This window comes from Anomaloglossus baeobatrachus, chromosome 7, assembly GCF_048569485.1.
Source record: "Anomaloglossus baeobatrachus isolate aAnoBae1 chromosome 7, aAnoBae1.hap1, whole genome shotgun sequence".
Lineage (NCBI taxonomy): Eukaryota > Metazoa > Chordata > Amphibia > Anura > Aromobatidae > Anomaloglossus > Anomaloglossus baeobatrachus.
This window is the reverse complement of record NC_134359.1, coordinates 284554510-284568440: the sequence shown is the minus strand read 5'-3', so window position 1 is coordinate 284568440 and position 13931 is coordinate 284554510. Positions and strand designations below refer to the sequence as shown.

General features: G+C 50.7%; 1 protein-coding gene across 1 annotated transcript in view; it reads left to right on the top strand.

Moving 5' to 3' along the window:
• TBL3 (transducin beta like 3) overlaps positions 1 to 13931 on the top strand; it is a 41346-nt gene that overhangs the window by 9289 nt on the left and 18126 nt on the right. The window contains exons 7-11 of the mRNA XM_075318311.1: positions 8418 to 8588; positions 8733 to 8808; positions 8885 to 8981; positions 13264 to 13472; positions 13551 to 13692. Coding sequence (XP_075174426.1) covers positions 8418 to 8588; positions 8733 to 8808; positions 8885 to 8981; positions 13264 to 13472; positions 13551 to 13692 — 695 coding nt within the window. The remainder of the gene's footprint in view (positions 1 to 8417; positions 8589 to 8732; positions 8809 to 8884; positions 8982 to 13263; positions 13473 to 13550; positions 13693 to 13931) is intronic.

Sequence of the window (13931 nt, the reverse complement as noted above, 5' to 3'; positions counted from 1 at the left end):
GCTCTTCCGGCCATGCTCCTTGGCCTTTTTCCTTGCCGACCCTTCTGTCCTTTCTACAGTCCAGTCTGCAGCTAGGACTATCCCTCAATTCCCTCAAGGGACAGGTCTCGGCTCTGTCAGTGTTGTTCCAGCGGCGTCTCGCCCGCCTGGCTCAGGTCCGCACCTTCATGCAGGGTGCGTCTCACATCATTCCGCCTTACCGGCGGCCCTTGGATCCCTGGGACCTCAATCTGGTCCTCACGGCCTTGCAGAAACCCCGCTTTGAGCCTCTTAGGGAGGTTTCTTTGTCTCGTCTTTCACAGAAAGTGGTCTTTCTAGTGGCCATAACTTCCCTCAGGAGAGTCTCTGATTTGGCTGCTCTCTCTTCGGAGTCACCTTTTTTTGGTTTTTCATCAAGACAAGGTGGTTCTCCGTCCGACTCCGGACTTTCTTCCTAAGGTGGTATCTCCTTTCCACCTTAACCAGGACATTTCCCTGCCTTCCTTTTGTCCGGCTCCTGTTCATCGCTTCGAAAAAGCGTTGCATACTCTGGATCTGGTGCGGGCGCTCCGGATCTATGTGTCTCGCACCGCTGTTCTTAGGCGGTGCACATCTCTCCTTGTGCTAACCACAGGTCGGCGTAAGGGCCTCTCGGCTTCTAAGCCGACCTTAGCTCTCTGGATTAGGTCGGCCATATCCGATGCCTACCAGTGTACTCGGGTGCCTCCCCCGCCAGGGATCAAGGCACACTCGACCAGAGCTGTCGGTGCCTCTTGGGCTTTCAGGCACCAGGCTACGGCTCAGCAGGTCTGTCAGGCCGCCACTTGGACTAGCCTGCATACCTTTTCAAAGCACTACCAAGTGCATGCTCATGCTTCGGCAGATGCGAGCTTGGGCAGACTCATCCTTCAGGCGGCTGTCGCCCATTTGTGAAGTTAGGTTTCGCCTACTTCTCAGTTTTCTGTTTATTCCCACCCATGGACTGCTTTGAGACGTCCCAATGTCTGGGTCTCCCATAGGAACGATGAAGAAAAAGAGAATTTTGTTACTTACCGTAAATTCTTTTCTTTGTCGCTCCATTGGGAGACCCAGACAATTGGGTGTATAGCTATTGCCTCTGGAGGCCACACAAAGTATTACACTTAAAAGTGTAAGGCCCCTCCCCTTCTGGCTATACACCCCCAGTGGGATCACTGGCTCACCAGTTTTGTGCTTTGTGCGAAGGAGGCAACACATCCACGCATAGCTCCACTTTTTAGTCAGCAGCAGCTGCTGACTATGTCGGATGGAAGAAAAGAGGACACATATAGTGTCCCCAGCATGCTCCCTTCTCACCCCACTGTATGTCGGAGGTGTTTGTAAGGTTGAGGTACCCATTGCGGGTACGGCGGCAGGAGCCCACATGCTGATTCCTTCCCCATCCCTTTTTACAGGGCTCTGGGTGAAGTGGGATTTACCGGTCTCCAGGCACTGAGACCGTGCTCCATCTACAGCCCCTGGAGAAGATGCTGGATGGAGCGGAGTACATCAGGGACATGGCCCTGCTTCCTCAAGGTACTCTGTGTCCCCGTGCATTTGGCGCTCACACCGCAGCATGCTGGGTGTTGTAGTGCGCCGGGGGACATCAGCGCTGCGGCGCCTGTGCCATGGCCTCATTCAGCTTTGCTGAAGCAGGCTCACTTATGGGAATTGGTCGCGCCGGCCGCTGGGACTGCGGCGCGGCTGGCACTTGTAGTGCGCCGGGGACTTCAGCGCGGCCTGCGCTTTTACGGCGGCCGCGCTGATAACTAGAGTCCCCGGCTTTTGCGGCCTGCTTCCGTTCGTTCCCGCCCCCAGACCTGCCAGTCAGGAGAGGGGCGGGACGCTGGCCACTTCCAGGAATCGGTCGCGCCGGCCGCTGGCAGCGGCGCGGCTGGCACTTGTGGTGCGCCGGGGACTTCAGCGCGGCCCGCGCTTTTACGGCGGCCGCGCTGATAACTAGAGTCCCCGGCTTTTGCGGCCTGCTTCCGTTCGTTCCCGCCCCCAGACCTGCCAGTCAGGAGAGGGGCGGGACGCTGGCCACTTCTATGAATCGGTCGCGCCGGCCGCTGGAACTGCGGCGCGGCTGGCACTTGTGGTGCGCCGGGGACTTCAGCGCGGCCCGCGCTTTTACGGCGGCCGCGCTGTTAACTCGAGTCCCCGGCTTCTGGGCCTAGTCTCCCTTCGTTACCGCCCACAGCCCTGACAGTCAGGGTAGGGGCGTGACGCTGCATAGAGCAGAGCTGAGAGCTGGAGTATGTTTTGCATACTCCACCCCTCTCACTGTGTGCACTGTGAATCCGGATTCCCGCACTTTCTCAGGCACGCCCACGGCTTCCTTCTCTACAAGGACACCGGCAGCCATTAGTGTCAGTTTCTGTACGATACAGAGACAAGTGTGGAAGGCCCTGGCATTCTGATAGTCACACAATCGCTGTAACAGGCGTTAAGCAGCACCTGTGGTGCTAACCCCACTAGTGCAGAAGTGCACTTATAGATATGCTTGTACTATATACATTGCACTGTTTGGTCGCACGTTGTATATACCCTCCTGGATTATGCGGAGGAGTTATCAGCATATTCTCTGTGTAAAACAAAGGTGCAGAACCACATGTTTTTCTATACAGCTGGTACAGCATGTACGGCTATACGGCCGGCAGGTACATAGACTCCCATTGTATGCACTAATGGCCAGGGGATGAGGACGGTGTCTGCAGTATTTACTGACAGTTTTTCTGAGACTATGGCTATGATACTAGAAGCCTAGCAGTCCGGACATGTCTCTCACAATATGGGCACTGTTGAATCATTGATCCATGGCCCCCCTCAGTGTGAATAACTAACAGCTCCGGGAATGTCACACGCATCCCAGAGTCACGGCTCTGCACGGACGTCAGTCCCAGACAGCCTAAGTGGGCTCGCTATGAGCGGCCTCGGTTTCATCAGGGTCCTAACAGAAGGACTCGCTGTGTAATGAGGCGGAAGTAGCGGCTCAGGATTCTGATCCTGAGACCGCTCTCAATCTGGATACACCTGATTGTGACGCCATAGTAAATAATCTTATAGCGTCCATCTATAGAATGTGGGTTATTTCTCACAGCTCCTCCAGTGGAGGAGTCAGCTTCACGTATTTTTCTGGACCACTCTGCCTTCAGAGAGGCAGTCCAGGAACACCACGCTTATCCAGATATGCGCTTCTCCAAACGGCTTAGGATACACGTTATCCCTGCCCCCTGACTTGGTCAAGGACTGGACCCAATGTCCCGAGCGGCATCCTCCAATCTCCAGGCTTGTAGCTAGATCCATAGTTGCAGTGGGAGATGGAACTGCAAACTCAAAGATGCCACTGACAGACAGATGGATCTCTGGTCGAAAGCCATCTATGAGGCTGTCGGCGCACCGTTGGCTCCGGCATTCTCTCCCTTGGGGCACTCCAAGCTATTTCAGCTTGTCTTACACAGATTGACACGGTTACACGTACATCTGTGCCGCAGGTGGCATCCTTAACCTCTCAAATGTCTGCATTTGTTTCTTACGCGATTCAGGTTGTCCTGGACTCTGCGAACCGTGCGGCGGTAGCCTCCGCTACTCCGTGTTTTTAAGCAGAGCCTGGTCTGCTCGTTAAGTGAATGGAAGGCAGATTCTGCTTCCAAAAAAGGTTGCCTAACCAGTTGCCTTTTTCTGCTGACCGACTGTTTGGTGAGCGTTGGATGTAACCATCAAACAGTCCAGGGGTAAGGATTCATCCTTTCCTCAGCCCGGACACAACAAACCCCAACAGAGCAAGAGGCAGTCGGGGTTTTCGGCCTTTTCGAGGCTCGGGCAGGTCCCATTTTTCCTCGTCCAATGTGGACTCAAAAGGATCAGAGGAGCTAAGATTCTTAGCGGGCTCAGTCTCGCCCAAAAAAGCGACAGTCTGAAAACCCGCTTCCAAGGCGGCTTCCTCATGACTTGCGGCCTCGGTCGGTAGCAGGCTCTCCCGCCTTGGCGATATTTAGCTGCCATAGGTCAATGACCATTGAGTGTGAGACATTCTGTCTCACGGGTACAGGATAGAGCTCACTTCTCGTCCTCCAACTCGATTCTTCAGAATTTCTCCACCTCCCGGCCGGGCCGCTGCTCTTCTGCAAACAGGGTGCACTCTATAGGCAGAAAGAGTGATGACCCCCGTTCCTCTTCAGGAACAAGGTCACGGTTTTTACCCCAAATTCTTTGCGGTACCTATAACAACGGGCCGTTCCGTCCCGTTCTGGATCTAAAAATGCTCAGCAAGCTCGTGGACACCAGGCGGTTCCGGATGGAATCCCTCCGCCATGTCATCGCCTCAAGGTCCCAAGGATATTTCCTAGCATCATTAGGCATCAAGGATGCTTATCCACACGTGCCGATTGATCCAGAGCACTAGCGTTTCTACGCTTCGTTATAGGAGACGAACACCCTCTGTTCGTAGCTCTACCTTCCGGCTAGCGACAGTCCAACTGGTCTTCGCCAAGGTCAGGGCAGCAGTAGTCACAGTCCTGCACTCTCAGGGTCACTCTGTGGTCCCGTATTTAGACGATCTACTTGTCAAGGCACTCTCTTAGGAAACATGCCAACACTGCCCGAACGTTGCGCTGGAGACTCTCTAGAGTTTTGGGTGGATCATCAACTTTTTAAAGTCAGATCCGACCCCGACCCTATCGATAACATATCTAGGCATAGAGTTTCTTACTCTCTCAGCGATAGTGAAGCTGCCGCTAGACAAACAGCATTCACTACGGGCTGCAAGCTCTTCTTTAAGAACCAGTCGCACACATTGAGACGCCTCATGCACTTCCTACGTAAGATGGTAGCAATGGAGGCAGTTCCTTTCGCGCAGTTTTACTGCGTCCACTACAATGGGACATTCTCCGCCAATGGGACGAGGAGTCGACGTCCCTCAACAGAGTCGTCGTTCTTTCTCAGGCGGCCAAGGAATCTCTACGGTGGTGGCTTCTTCTCACCTCTTGGTCAAAAAGAAGGTCCTTCCTATCCCCGTCCTGGGCGATAGTTACGACAGACGCGAGTCTATCAGGGTGGGGAGCAGTTTTTCTCCACTACAGCGCTCAGGGTACGTGGACTCAGCAAGAGTCCACTCTTCAGATCAATGTTCTTGAACACAGAGCAGTGTATCTTGCCCTACAATCCTTCCAACAGCGGCTGGAAAGCAAGCATATCCGACTTCAGTCGGACAGCTCCACAGCGGTGGCATACATCAACCACCAAGGAAGAACGCGCAACCGGCAAGCCTTCCAGGAAGTCCGGCAGGTTCTGATGTGGGTGGAAGACACGGCATCCACCATATCCACAATTCACATCCCAAGTGTGGAAACTAGGAAGCTGACTTCCTAAGTCGCTGAGGTGTGGCCGAAAGAGTATGGTCTCCTCACCCGGACGGGTTTCAGGAGATCTGGCGCCGCTGACAGAGGCCGGACGTCGATCTAATGGCGTCACGGCACAACAACAATGTGCCAGCTTCATGGCACGGTTTCACAATCATCGAGCTCTGGCGGCAAACGCCTTAGTTCAGCATTGGTCGCAGTTCCAGCTACCTTAGGTGCCACCTCTGGCATTGTTGCCCAGAGTACTGCGCTAGATCAAGACCGACTGCGGCCGCGCCATCCTCGTCGCTACAAATTGGCCGAGGATGTTGTGGTACTCGGTTCTGTGGTGCCTCACGGTAGGCTAACCGGGGGCACTACCAGACCAATCAGACTGGCTGTCTCAAGGGCCATTCTTCCATTTGAATTCTACGGCCCTCAACCGGATGGTGTGGCATTGAGTCCTGGAACCTAGTGTCGTCAGGATTACCTCAGGACGTGGTTGCCACCATGAGACAGGCTAGCATACCAACGTCCGCCAAGATTGACCACAGGACGTGGAAGATGTTCTTATCTCGGTGCTCGGCGCAGGGTGTTTCTCCCTGGCCGGTTGCATCGTCTATGTTTCCTTCCTTCCTGCAATCTAGGTAGGAAAATGGGTTGTCGCTCAGTTCCCTTTAGGGACAAGTCTCAGCGCTATCTGTATTTTTTCAGAAACGACGACTTCCTCAGGTACGCACGTTCCTACGGGGAGTTTGTCTTCTCAGCACTCCGTACAAGCGGCCGTTAGAGCCCTGAGATCTGAACAAGGTTCTAATTGCTCTCCAGATGCCGCCTTTCGAGCCTTTGAAGGATGTCTCCCTTCCCGTTTTTCACGGGAAGTGGCCTTCTAGTAACGGTCTCGTCTCTTAGGAGAGTTTCCGAGCTAGCAACGCTCTCATACAAACTCCCTTCCTGGTCCTTCACCAGGACAGGGTAGTTCTGCGTCCGGTTCCGGAATTTCTCCCTAAGGTGGTATCCCATTTTCATATCAATCAGGATATCACCTCACCTTCTTTGTGTCCTCGTCCAGTCCATCAATTTCAGAAAGATTTGCATCTGTTGGTTCTGGTGAGAGCACTCAGGTTCTACTTCCCGCATGGCGCTCCTGCGCCACCCGGATGCACTCTTTGTCCTTGTCGCTGGTCGGCGTAAACAGTCGCAAGCTTCCAGATCCACCCTTGCTCGGGGGCTCGAGGAACCAATTCTTGAAACCTACAGTTCTACTGGGCTTCTGGTTCTCTCAAGGCCGAAGGCCCATTCTACCAGAGCCGTGGGTGCATCCTGGGCATTACGGCACCAGGCTACGGCTCAGCAGGTGTGTCAGGCACCCACCTGGTCGAGTCTACTTACTTTTACCAAGCATTATCAGATGCATACCTACGCTTCGGCAGACGCCAGCCTAGGTAGATAAGTCATTCAGGCGGCGGTTGGCCACCTGTAGGAGAGGGCCGTTTGACGGCCCTATCATGAGGTATTCTTTTACCCACCCAGGGATTGCTTTTGGACATCCCAATTGTCTGGGTCTCCCAATGGAGCGACAAAGAAGAAGGGAATTTTGTTTACTTACCGTAAATTCCTTTTCTTCTAGCTCCAATTGGGAGACCCAGCACCCGCCCTGTTTTCTCGGGGTTTTTCTGTTTTTTCGGGTACACATGTTGTTCATGTGGTATGGTTCAGTTCTCCGATGTTTCCTCGGATTGAATTGGTCTTTAAACCAGTTATTGGCTTTCCTCCTTCTTGCTTTGGCACTAAAACTGGTGAGCCAGTGATCCCACTGGGGGTGTATAGCCAGAAGGGGAGGGGCCTTACACTTTTAAGTGTAATACTTTGTGTGGCCTCCAGAGGCAATAGCTATACACCCAATTGTCTGGGTCTCCCAATTGGAGCTAGAAGAAAAGGAATTTACGGTAAGTAAACAAAATTCCCTTCTTTCTTATAGTTCCGTATTGGGAGACCCAGCACCCTCCCTGTTGCCTGTTGGCAGTTTCTTGTTCCGCGTGTTATCACCGGCTGTTGTTGTAGACAGAGGTATCGGTTGTTCCGGTTCTTGCTCTGTCTTTACTTGTGGGTGGCTGTTCTCCTTCAGCTTTTGCACTAAACTGGCTAGATCTGGTTATCCAGGGGGTGTATATGCTCAGAGGGAGGAGCTACACTTTTTAGTGTAGTACTTTGTATGTCCTCCGGAGGCAGAAGCTATACACCCATGGTCTGGGTCTCCCAATACGGAACTATAAGTAAAAGAATTTACGGTAAGTAACAAAATTCTCTTTTTATATAATGAGTTAAAAAAAATCAGACGTTTGTCTGAAAAAAGTGGCGCACGTTTCACGCCATATTCCGTGCCCCGTATGCGTTCTCATTTTTCGGGATTTATGGCTCAGTGATGGCTTATTTTTTGCGTCTCGAGCTGACGTTTTAAATGATACCATTTTTGCGCAGAGGCTACGTTTTGATCGCCTATTATTGCATTTTGCGCAAAATCTGTGGTGACCAAAAAAACGTAATTTTGGCGTGTGGAATTTTTTTGCCACTACGCTGTTTACCAATCAGATTAATTGATTTTATATTTTGATAGATCGGGCATTTCTGAATGCGGCGATACCAAATATGTGTATATTTATTTATTTTTTAACCCTTTAATTTTCAATGGGGTGAAAGGGGGATGATTTGAACTTTTAGGTTTTTGGGGGGGGTTTTAAACTTTTTTTTTTTAAATTTTTTTATTTGACAGCGCCATTTAAGGGGTTGAACGGCACACGTAGATAACGATTCTGCTCGTGCCTGGCAGGCGCACATCTCCGCTGTGAAAATCAGCTGAGATGTGCGCTGAACGCGACAAGTTGCCGGCAGCAGACCGCGGGCAGTAACGCTATGACCGCTAGGACATATTATTGCCCGCGGTCGTTAAGGGGTTAAAGGCGTCTTGTGAGATTCGATCGGCAAGGCTGCTTTTTTCCAGAGACAGCGCCCCCATTGGCTGGGTCTGGCATTGCAGTCTCTCCTGCACTTCTTCTGATCGTCGTCCTCCTTTCTTTCTAGCCTGGTGCAGTTTCATCCGGACATGTCCCGGCTGCAGCTCTTCTCCTCCTCCATGGATTACAAGATCCGGATCTGGGATCTGAAATCCAGCCGGTGTCTGTGTCTCCTGGAGAACCACTACAGCGCCGTCACCTCCCTGTGCTTCTCCGCGGACGGGGACACCATGATCAGGTAAGAATTTGTGCAATTTAGGACCATCAAATATCAAGACATCATAAAGTGTCTGAAGTTTCCTAAAAGTTTGCACACCCCTGTGATGATCAGTCATGGTCATCGCTGGACGTGTCATGCAGTAATTTGGCTTCTTGTTTGCAGCTCAGGCCGGGATAAGATCTGCACCGTGTGGGATCTGGTGACCAACACTCCCCGGAGGACGGTTCCCGTGTATGAGGTCAGTGATCCCTCGCTCTGGGATTGGTCGAGTGGACATTACATACACTGCATACAATTTATTGTTTCCTTTACAGAGTGTGGAGGTCGTCCTGCTCCTCCCCAGCACCCCCGATCTGATCGGCCGAGATCAGGACACAACGTCTCTCCTCTTCATCACAGCTGGAAGCAAAGGTAAGACGGGACCGAACAGCGATTGTCTGCACTAGAGCGCTCATATTAGTAATGTGCACATATATCGACAATCTTCATTATAAGCCTCAAACTGATAACCAGCATGGCTGCACTCACTATTCTGCTGGGGCAGTCACTGTGTACATACATTACATTACTGATCCTGTATTATACTCCAGAGCTGCACTCACTATTCTGCTGGGGCAGTCACTGTGTACATACAGTTAGGTCCAGAAATATTTGGACAGTGACACAATTTTGGCGAGTTGGGCTCTGCATGCCACCACATTGGATTTGAAATGAAACCTCTACAACAGAATTCAAGTGCAGATTGTAACGTTTAATTTGAAGGTTTGAACAAAAATATCTGATAGAAATTGTAGGAATTGTCACATTTCTTTACAAACACTCCACATTTTAGGAGGTCAAAAGTAATTGGACAAATAAACCAAACCCAAACAAAATATTTTTATTTTCAATATTTTGTTGCGAATCCTTTGGAGGCAATCACTGCCTTAAGTCTGGAACCCATGGACATCACCAAACGCTGGGTTTCCTCCTTCTTAATGCTTTGCCAGGCCCTTACAGCCGCAGCCTTCAGGTCTTGCTTGTTTGTGGGTCTTTCAGTCTTAAGTCTGGATTTGAGCAAGTGAAATGCATGCTCAATTGGGTTAAGATCTGGTGATTGACTTGGCCATTGCAGAATGTTCCACTTTTTTGCACTCATGAACTCCTGGGTAGCTTTGGCTGTATGCTTGGGGTCATTGTCCATCTGTACTATGAAGCGCCGTCCGATCAACTTTGCGGCATTTGGCTGAATCTGGGCTGAAAGTATATCCCGGTACACTTCAGAATTCATCCGGCTACTCTTGTCTGCTGTTATGTCATCAATAAACACAAGTGACCCAGTGCCATTGAAAGCCATGCATGCCCATGCCATCACGTTGCCTCCACCATGTTTTACAGAGGATGTGGTGTGCCTTGGATCATGTGCCGTTCCCTTTCTTCTCCAAACTTTTTTCTTCCCATCATTCTGGTACAGGTTGATCTTTGTCTCATCTGTCCATAGAATACTTTTCCAGAACTGAGCTGGCTTCATGAGGTGTTTTTCAGCAAATGTAACTCTGGCCTGTCTATTTTTGGAATTGATGAATGGTTTGCATCTAGATGTGAACCCTTTGTATTTACTTTCATGGAGTCTTCTCTTTACTGTTGACTTAGAGACAGATACACCTACTTCACTGAGAGTGTTCTGGACTTCAGTTGATGTTGTGAACGGGTTCTTCTTCACCAAAGAAAGTATGCGGCGATCATCCACCACTGTTGTCATCCGTGGACGCCCAGGCCTTTTGCGTTCCCAAGCTCACCAGTCAATTCCTTTTTTCTCAGAATGTACCCGACTGTTGATTTCTTTGTCGCTCCATTGGGAGACCCAGACAATTGGGTGTATAGGCTATGCCTCCGGAGGCCGCACAAAGTATTACACTAAAAGTGTAAAGCCCCTCCCCTTCTGGCTATACACCCCCCGTGCTCCCACAGGCTCCTCAGTTTTCATGCCCAGAGTGTTACGCAAGATCAGGGCCGGCTGCCGCCGCGTCATCCTCGTCGCTTCAGACTGGCCGAGGAGGTCGTGGTACCCGGATCTGTGGCATCTCACGGTGGGCCAACCGTGGGCACTACCAGACCGACCAGACTTGCTGTCTCAAGGGCCGTTTTTCCATCTGAATTCTGCGGCCCTCAACCTGACTGTGTGGCCATTGAGTCCTGGATCCTAGCGTCTTCAGGATTATCTCAAGAGGTCATTGCCACTATGAGACAGGCTAGGAAACCAACGTCCGCCAAGATCTACCACAGGACGTGGAAAATATTCCTGTCGTAGTGCTCTGCTCGGGGGTTTTCTCCCTGGCCATTTGCCTTGCCCCCTTTTCTGTCCTTCCTTCAATTTGGACGGGAAAAGGGTTTGTCGCTCGGTTCCCTTAAGGGACAAGTCTCAGTGCTCTCTGTGTTTTTCCAGAAGCGCCTAGCCAGACTTCCACAGGTACGCACGTTCCTGCAGGGGGTTTGTCACATCGTTCCTCCTTACAAGCGGCCGTTAGAACCCTGGGATCTGAACAGGGTGCTGATGGTTCTTCAGAAACCACCATTCGAGCCAATGAGAGATATTTCCCTCTCACGCCTTTCGCAGAAAGTGGTTTTCCTAGTAGCAGTCACTTCACTTCGGAGAGTGTCTGAGCTAGCAGCGCTGTCATGCAAAGCCCCTTTCCTGGTGTCTCACCAGGACAAGGTGGTTCTGCGTCCGGTTCCGGAATTTCTCCCTAAGGTGGTATCCCCCTTTCATCTCAATCAGGATATCTCCTTACCTTCTTTTTGTCCTCATCCAGTTCACCAATGTGAAAAGGATTTGCACTTGATTAGATCTGGTGAGAGCACTCAGACTCTACATTTCTCGTACGGCGCCCCTGCGCCGCTCGGATGCACTCTTTGTCCTTGTCGCTGGCCAGCGTAAAGGGTCACAGGCTTCCAAATCAAGCCTGGCTCGGTGGATCAAGGAACCAATTCTCGAAGCTTACCGTTCTGCTGGGCTTCCGGTTCCCTCAGGGCTGAAGGCCCATTCTACCAGAGCCGTGGGTGCGTCCTGGGCTTTGAGGCACCAGGCTACGGCTCAGCAGGTGTGTCAGGCGGCTACCTGGTCGAGCCTGCACACTTTCACGAAACACTATCAGGTGCATACCTATGCTTCGGCGGATGCCAGCATAGGCAGACGAGTCCTTCAGGCGGCGGTTGCCCACCTGTAGGAAGGGGCCGTTTTACGGCTCTATTACGAGGTATTATTGTACCCACCCAGGGACTGCTTTTGGACGTCCCAATTGTCTGGGTCTCCCAATGGAGCGACAAAGAAGAAGGGAATTTTGTTTACTTACCGTAAATTCCTTTTCTTCTAGCTCCAATTGGGAGACCCAGCACCCGCCCCTGTTTTTTTGTGTACACATGTTGTTCATGTTGAATGGTTTCAGTTCTCCGATATTCCTTCGGATTGAAGTTACTTTAAACCAGTTTATAATTTTTTCCTCCTTCTTGCTTTTGCACCAAAACTGAGGAGCCCGTGGGAGCACGGGGGGTGTATAGGCAGAAGGGGAGGGGCTTAACACTTTTAGTGTAATACTTTGTGCGGCCTCCGGAGGCATAGCCTATACACCCAATTGTCTGGGTCTCCCAATTGGAGCTAGAAGAAAAGGAATTTACGGTAAGTAAACAAAATTCCCTTCTTTGCTACTCCAAGCATGTCTGCTATCTCTCTGATGGAGTTTTTCTATTTTTCAGCCTCAGGATGTTCTGCTTCACCTCAATTGAGAGTTCCTTAGACTGCATGTTGTCTGGTCACAGCAACAGCTTCCAAATGCAAAACCACACACCTGTAATCAACTCCAGACCTTTTAACTACTTCATTGATTACAGGTTAACGAGGGAGACGCCTTCAGAGTTAATTGCAGCCCTTAGAGTCCCTTGTCCAATTACTTTTTGTCCCTTGAAAAAGAGGAGGCTATGCATTACAGAGCTATGATTCCTAAACCCTTTCTCCGATTTGGATGTGAAAACTCTCATATTGCAGCTGGGAGTGTGCACTTTCAGCCCATATTATATATAGAATTGTATTTCTGAACATGTTTTTGTAAATAGCTAAAATAACAAAACTTGTGTCACTGTCCAAATATTTCTGGACCTAACTGTACATTACTGATCCTGAGTTACATCCTGTATTATACTCCAGAGCTGCACTCACTATTCTGCTGGGGCAGTCACTGTGTACTGTGTACACACATTACATTACTTATCCTGTATTATCCTCCAGAGCTGCACTCACTATTCTGCTGGTGCAGTCACTGTGTACATACATTACATTACTGATCCTGTACTGGTCCTGAGTTACCTCCTGTATTATACTCCAGAGCTGCACTCACTATTCTGCTGGGGCAGTCACTGTGTACATACATTACTGATCCTGAGTTACATCCTGTATTATCCTCCAGAGCTGCACTCACTATTCTGCTGGGGCAGTCACTGTGTACATACGTTACATTACTGATCCTGTACTGATCCTGAGTTACCTCCTGTATTATACTCCAGAGCTGCACTCACTATTCTGCTGGGGCAGTCACTGTGTATATACATTACTGATCCTGAGTTATATCCTGTATTATACTCCAGAGCTGCACTCACTATTCTGCTGCTGCAGTCACTGTGTACATACATTACTGATCCTGGGTTCCTCTGTCTTATGCAGGTATACTGCGGGTGTGGGATGCCGCCACGTCCAGGTGTTTATACACTCAGACGTCGCCTCACACCAGTAAGAAAGTCTCGGAAGAGGAGGGGGACGAGCACAGCCTGACCCACTGCCTGCTTCTCCCTAACCAGGAGGAGGTGGTGACGGTGAGCGCGGAGCACAGCATTATCATGTACGACCTCCACAATCTGGAGCTGAGGAAGCAGGTGAGTCTCCTCCGTCCCTTCTCAGCCCCCAGAGTTCCCATCTTCGCCTCCGCCACCTCCTAACATTCTCGTCCACAGTTTGCAGGATACAACGACGAGGTTCTGGATGTGAAATTCTTGGGGGCTTCGGATTCCCATATTGTTGTGGCTACAAACAGCCCCCAAATAAAAGTCTTTGAGCTGGAAACATCCAACTGCCAGATCCTGTACGGCCACTCAGGTATGTTGTGCACCATCGTCCTGCACCAAGCAGGAGGTACTGAGCTCGCTACTGAGCATCCTGTTCTAGCGAGCCGGACATGTGACCGCTGCAGCTAGTGATTGGCTGCAGTGGTCACATGGCTATCCTGACACAACAGAAGGCATTGAGACCAGCAATGTGCCAGGAGGCACGTCGGGATTAGAAACAGTGGCTATACTTTAATATAAGATATATATATTTTGTGGGGGGGGATTATA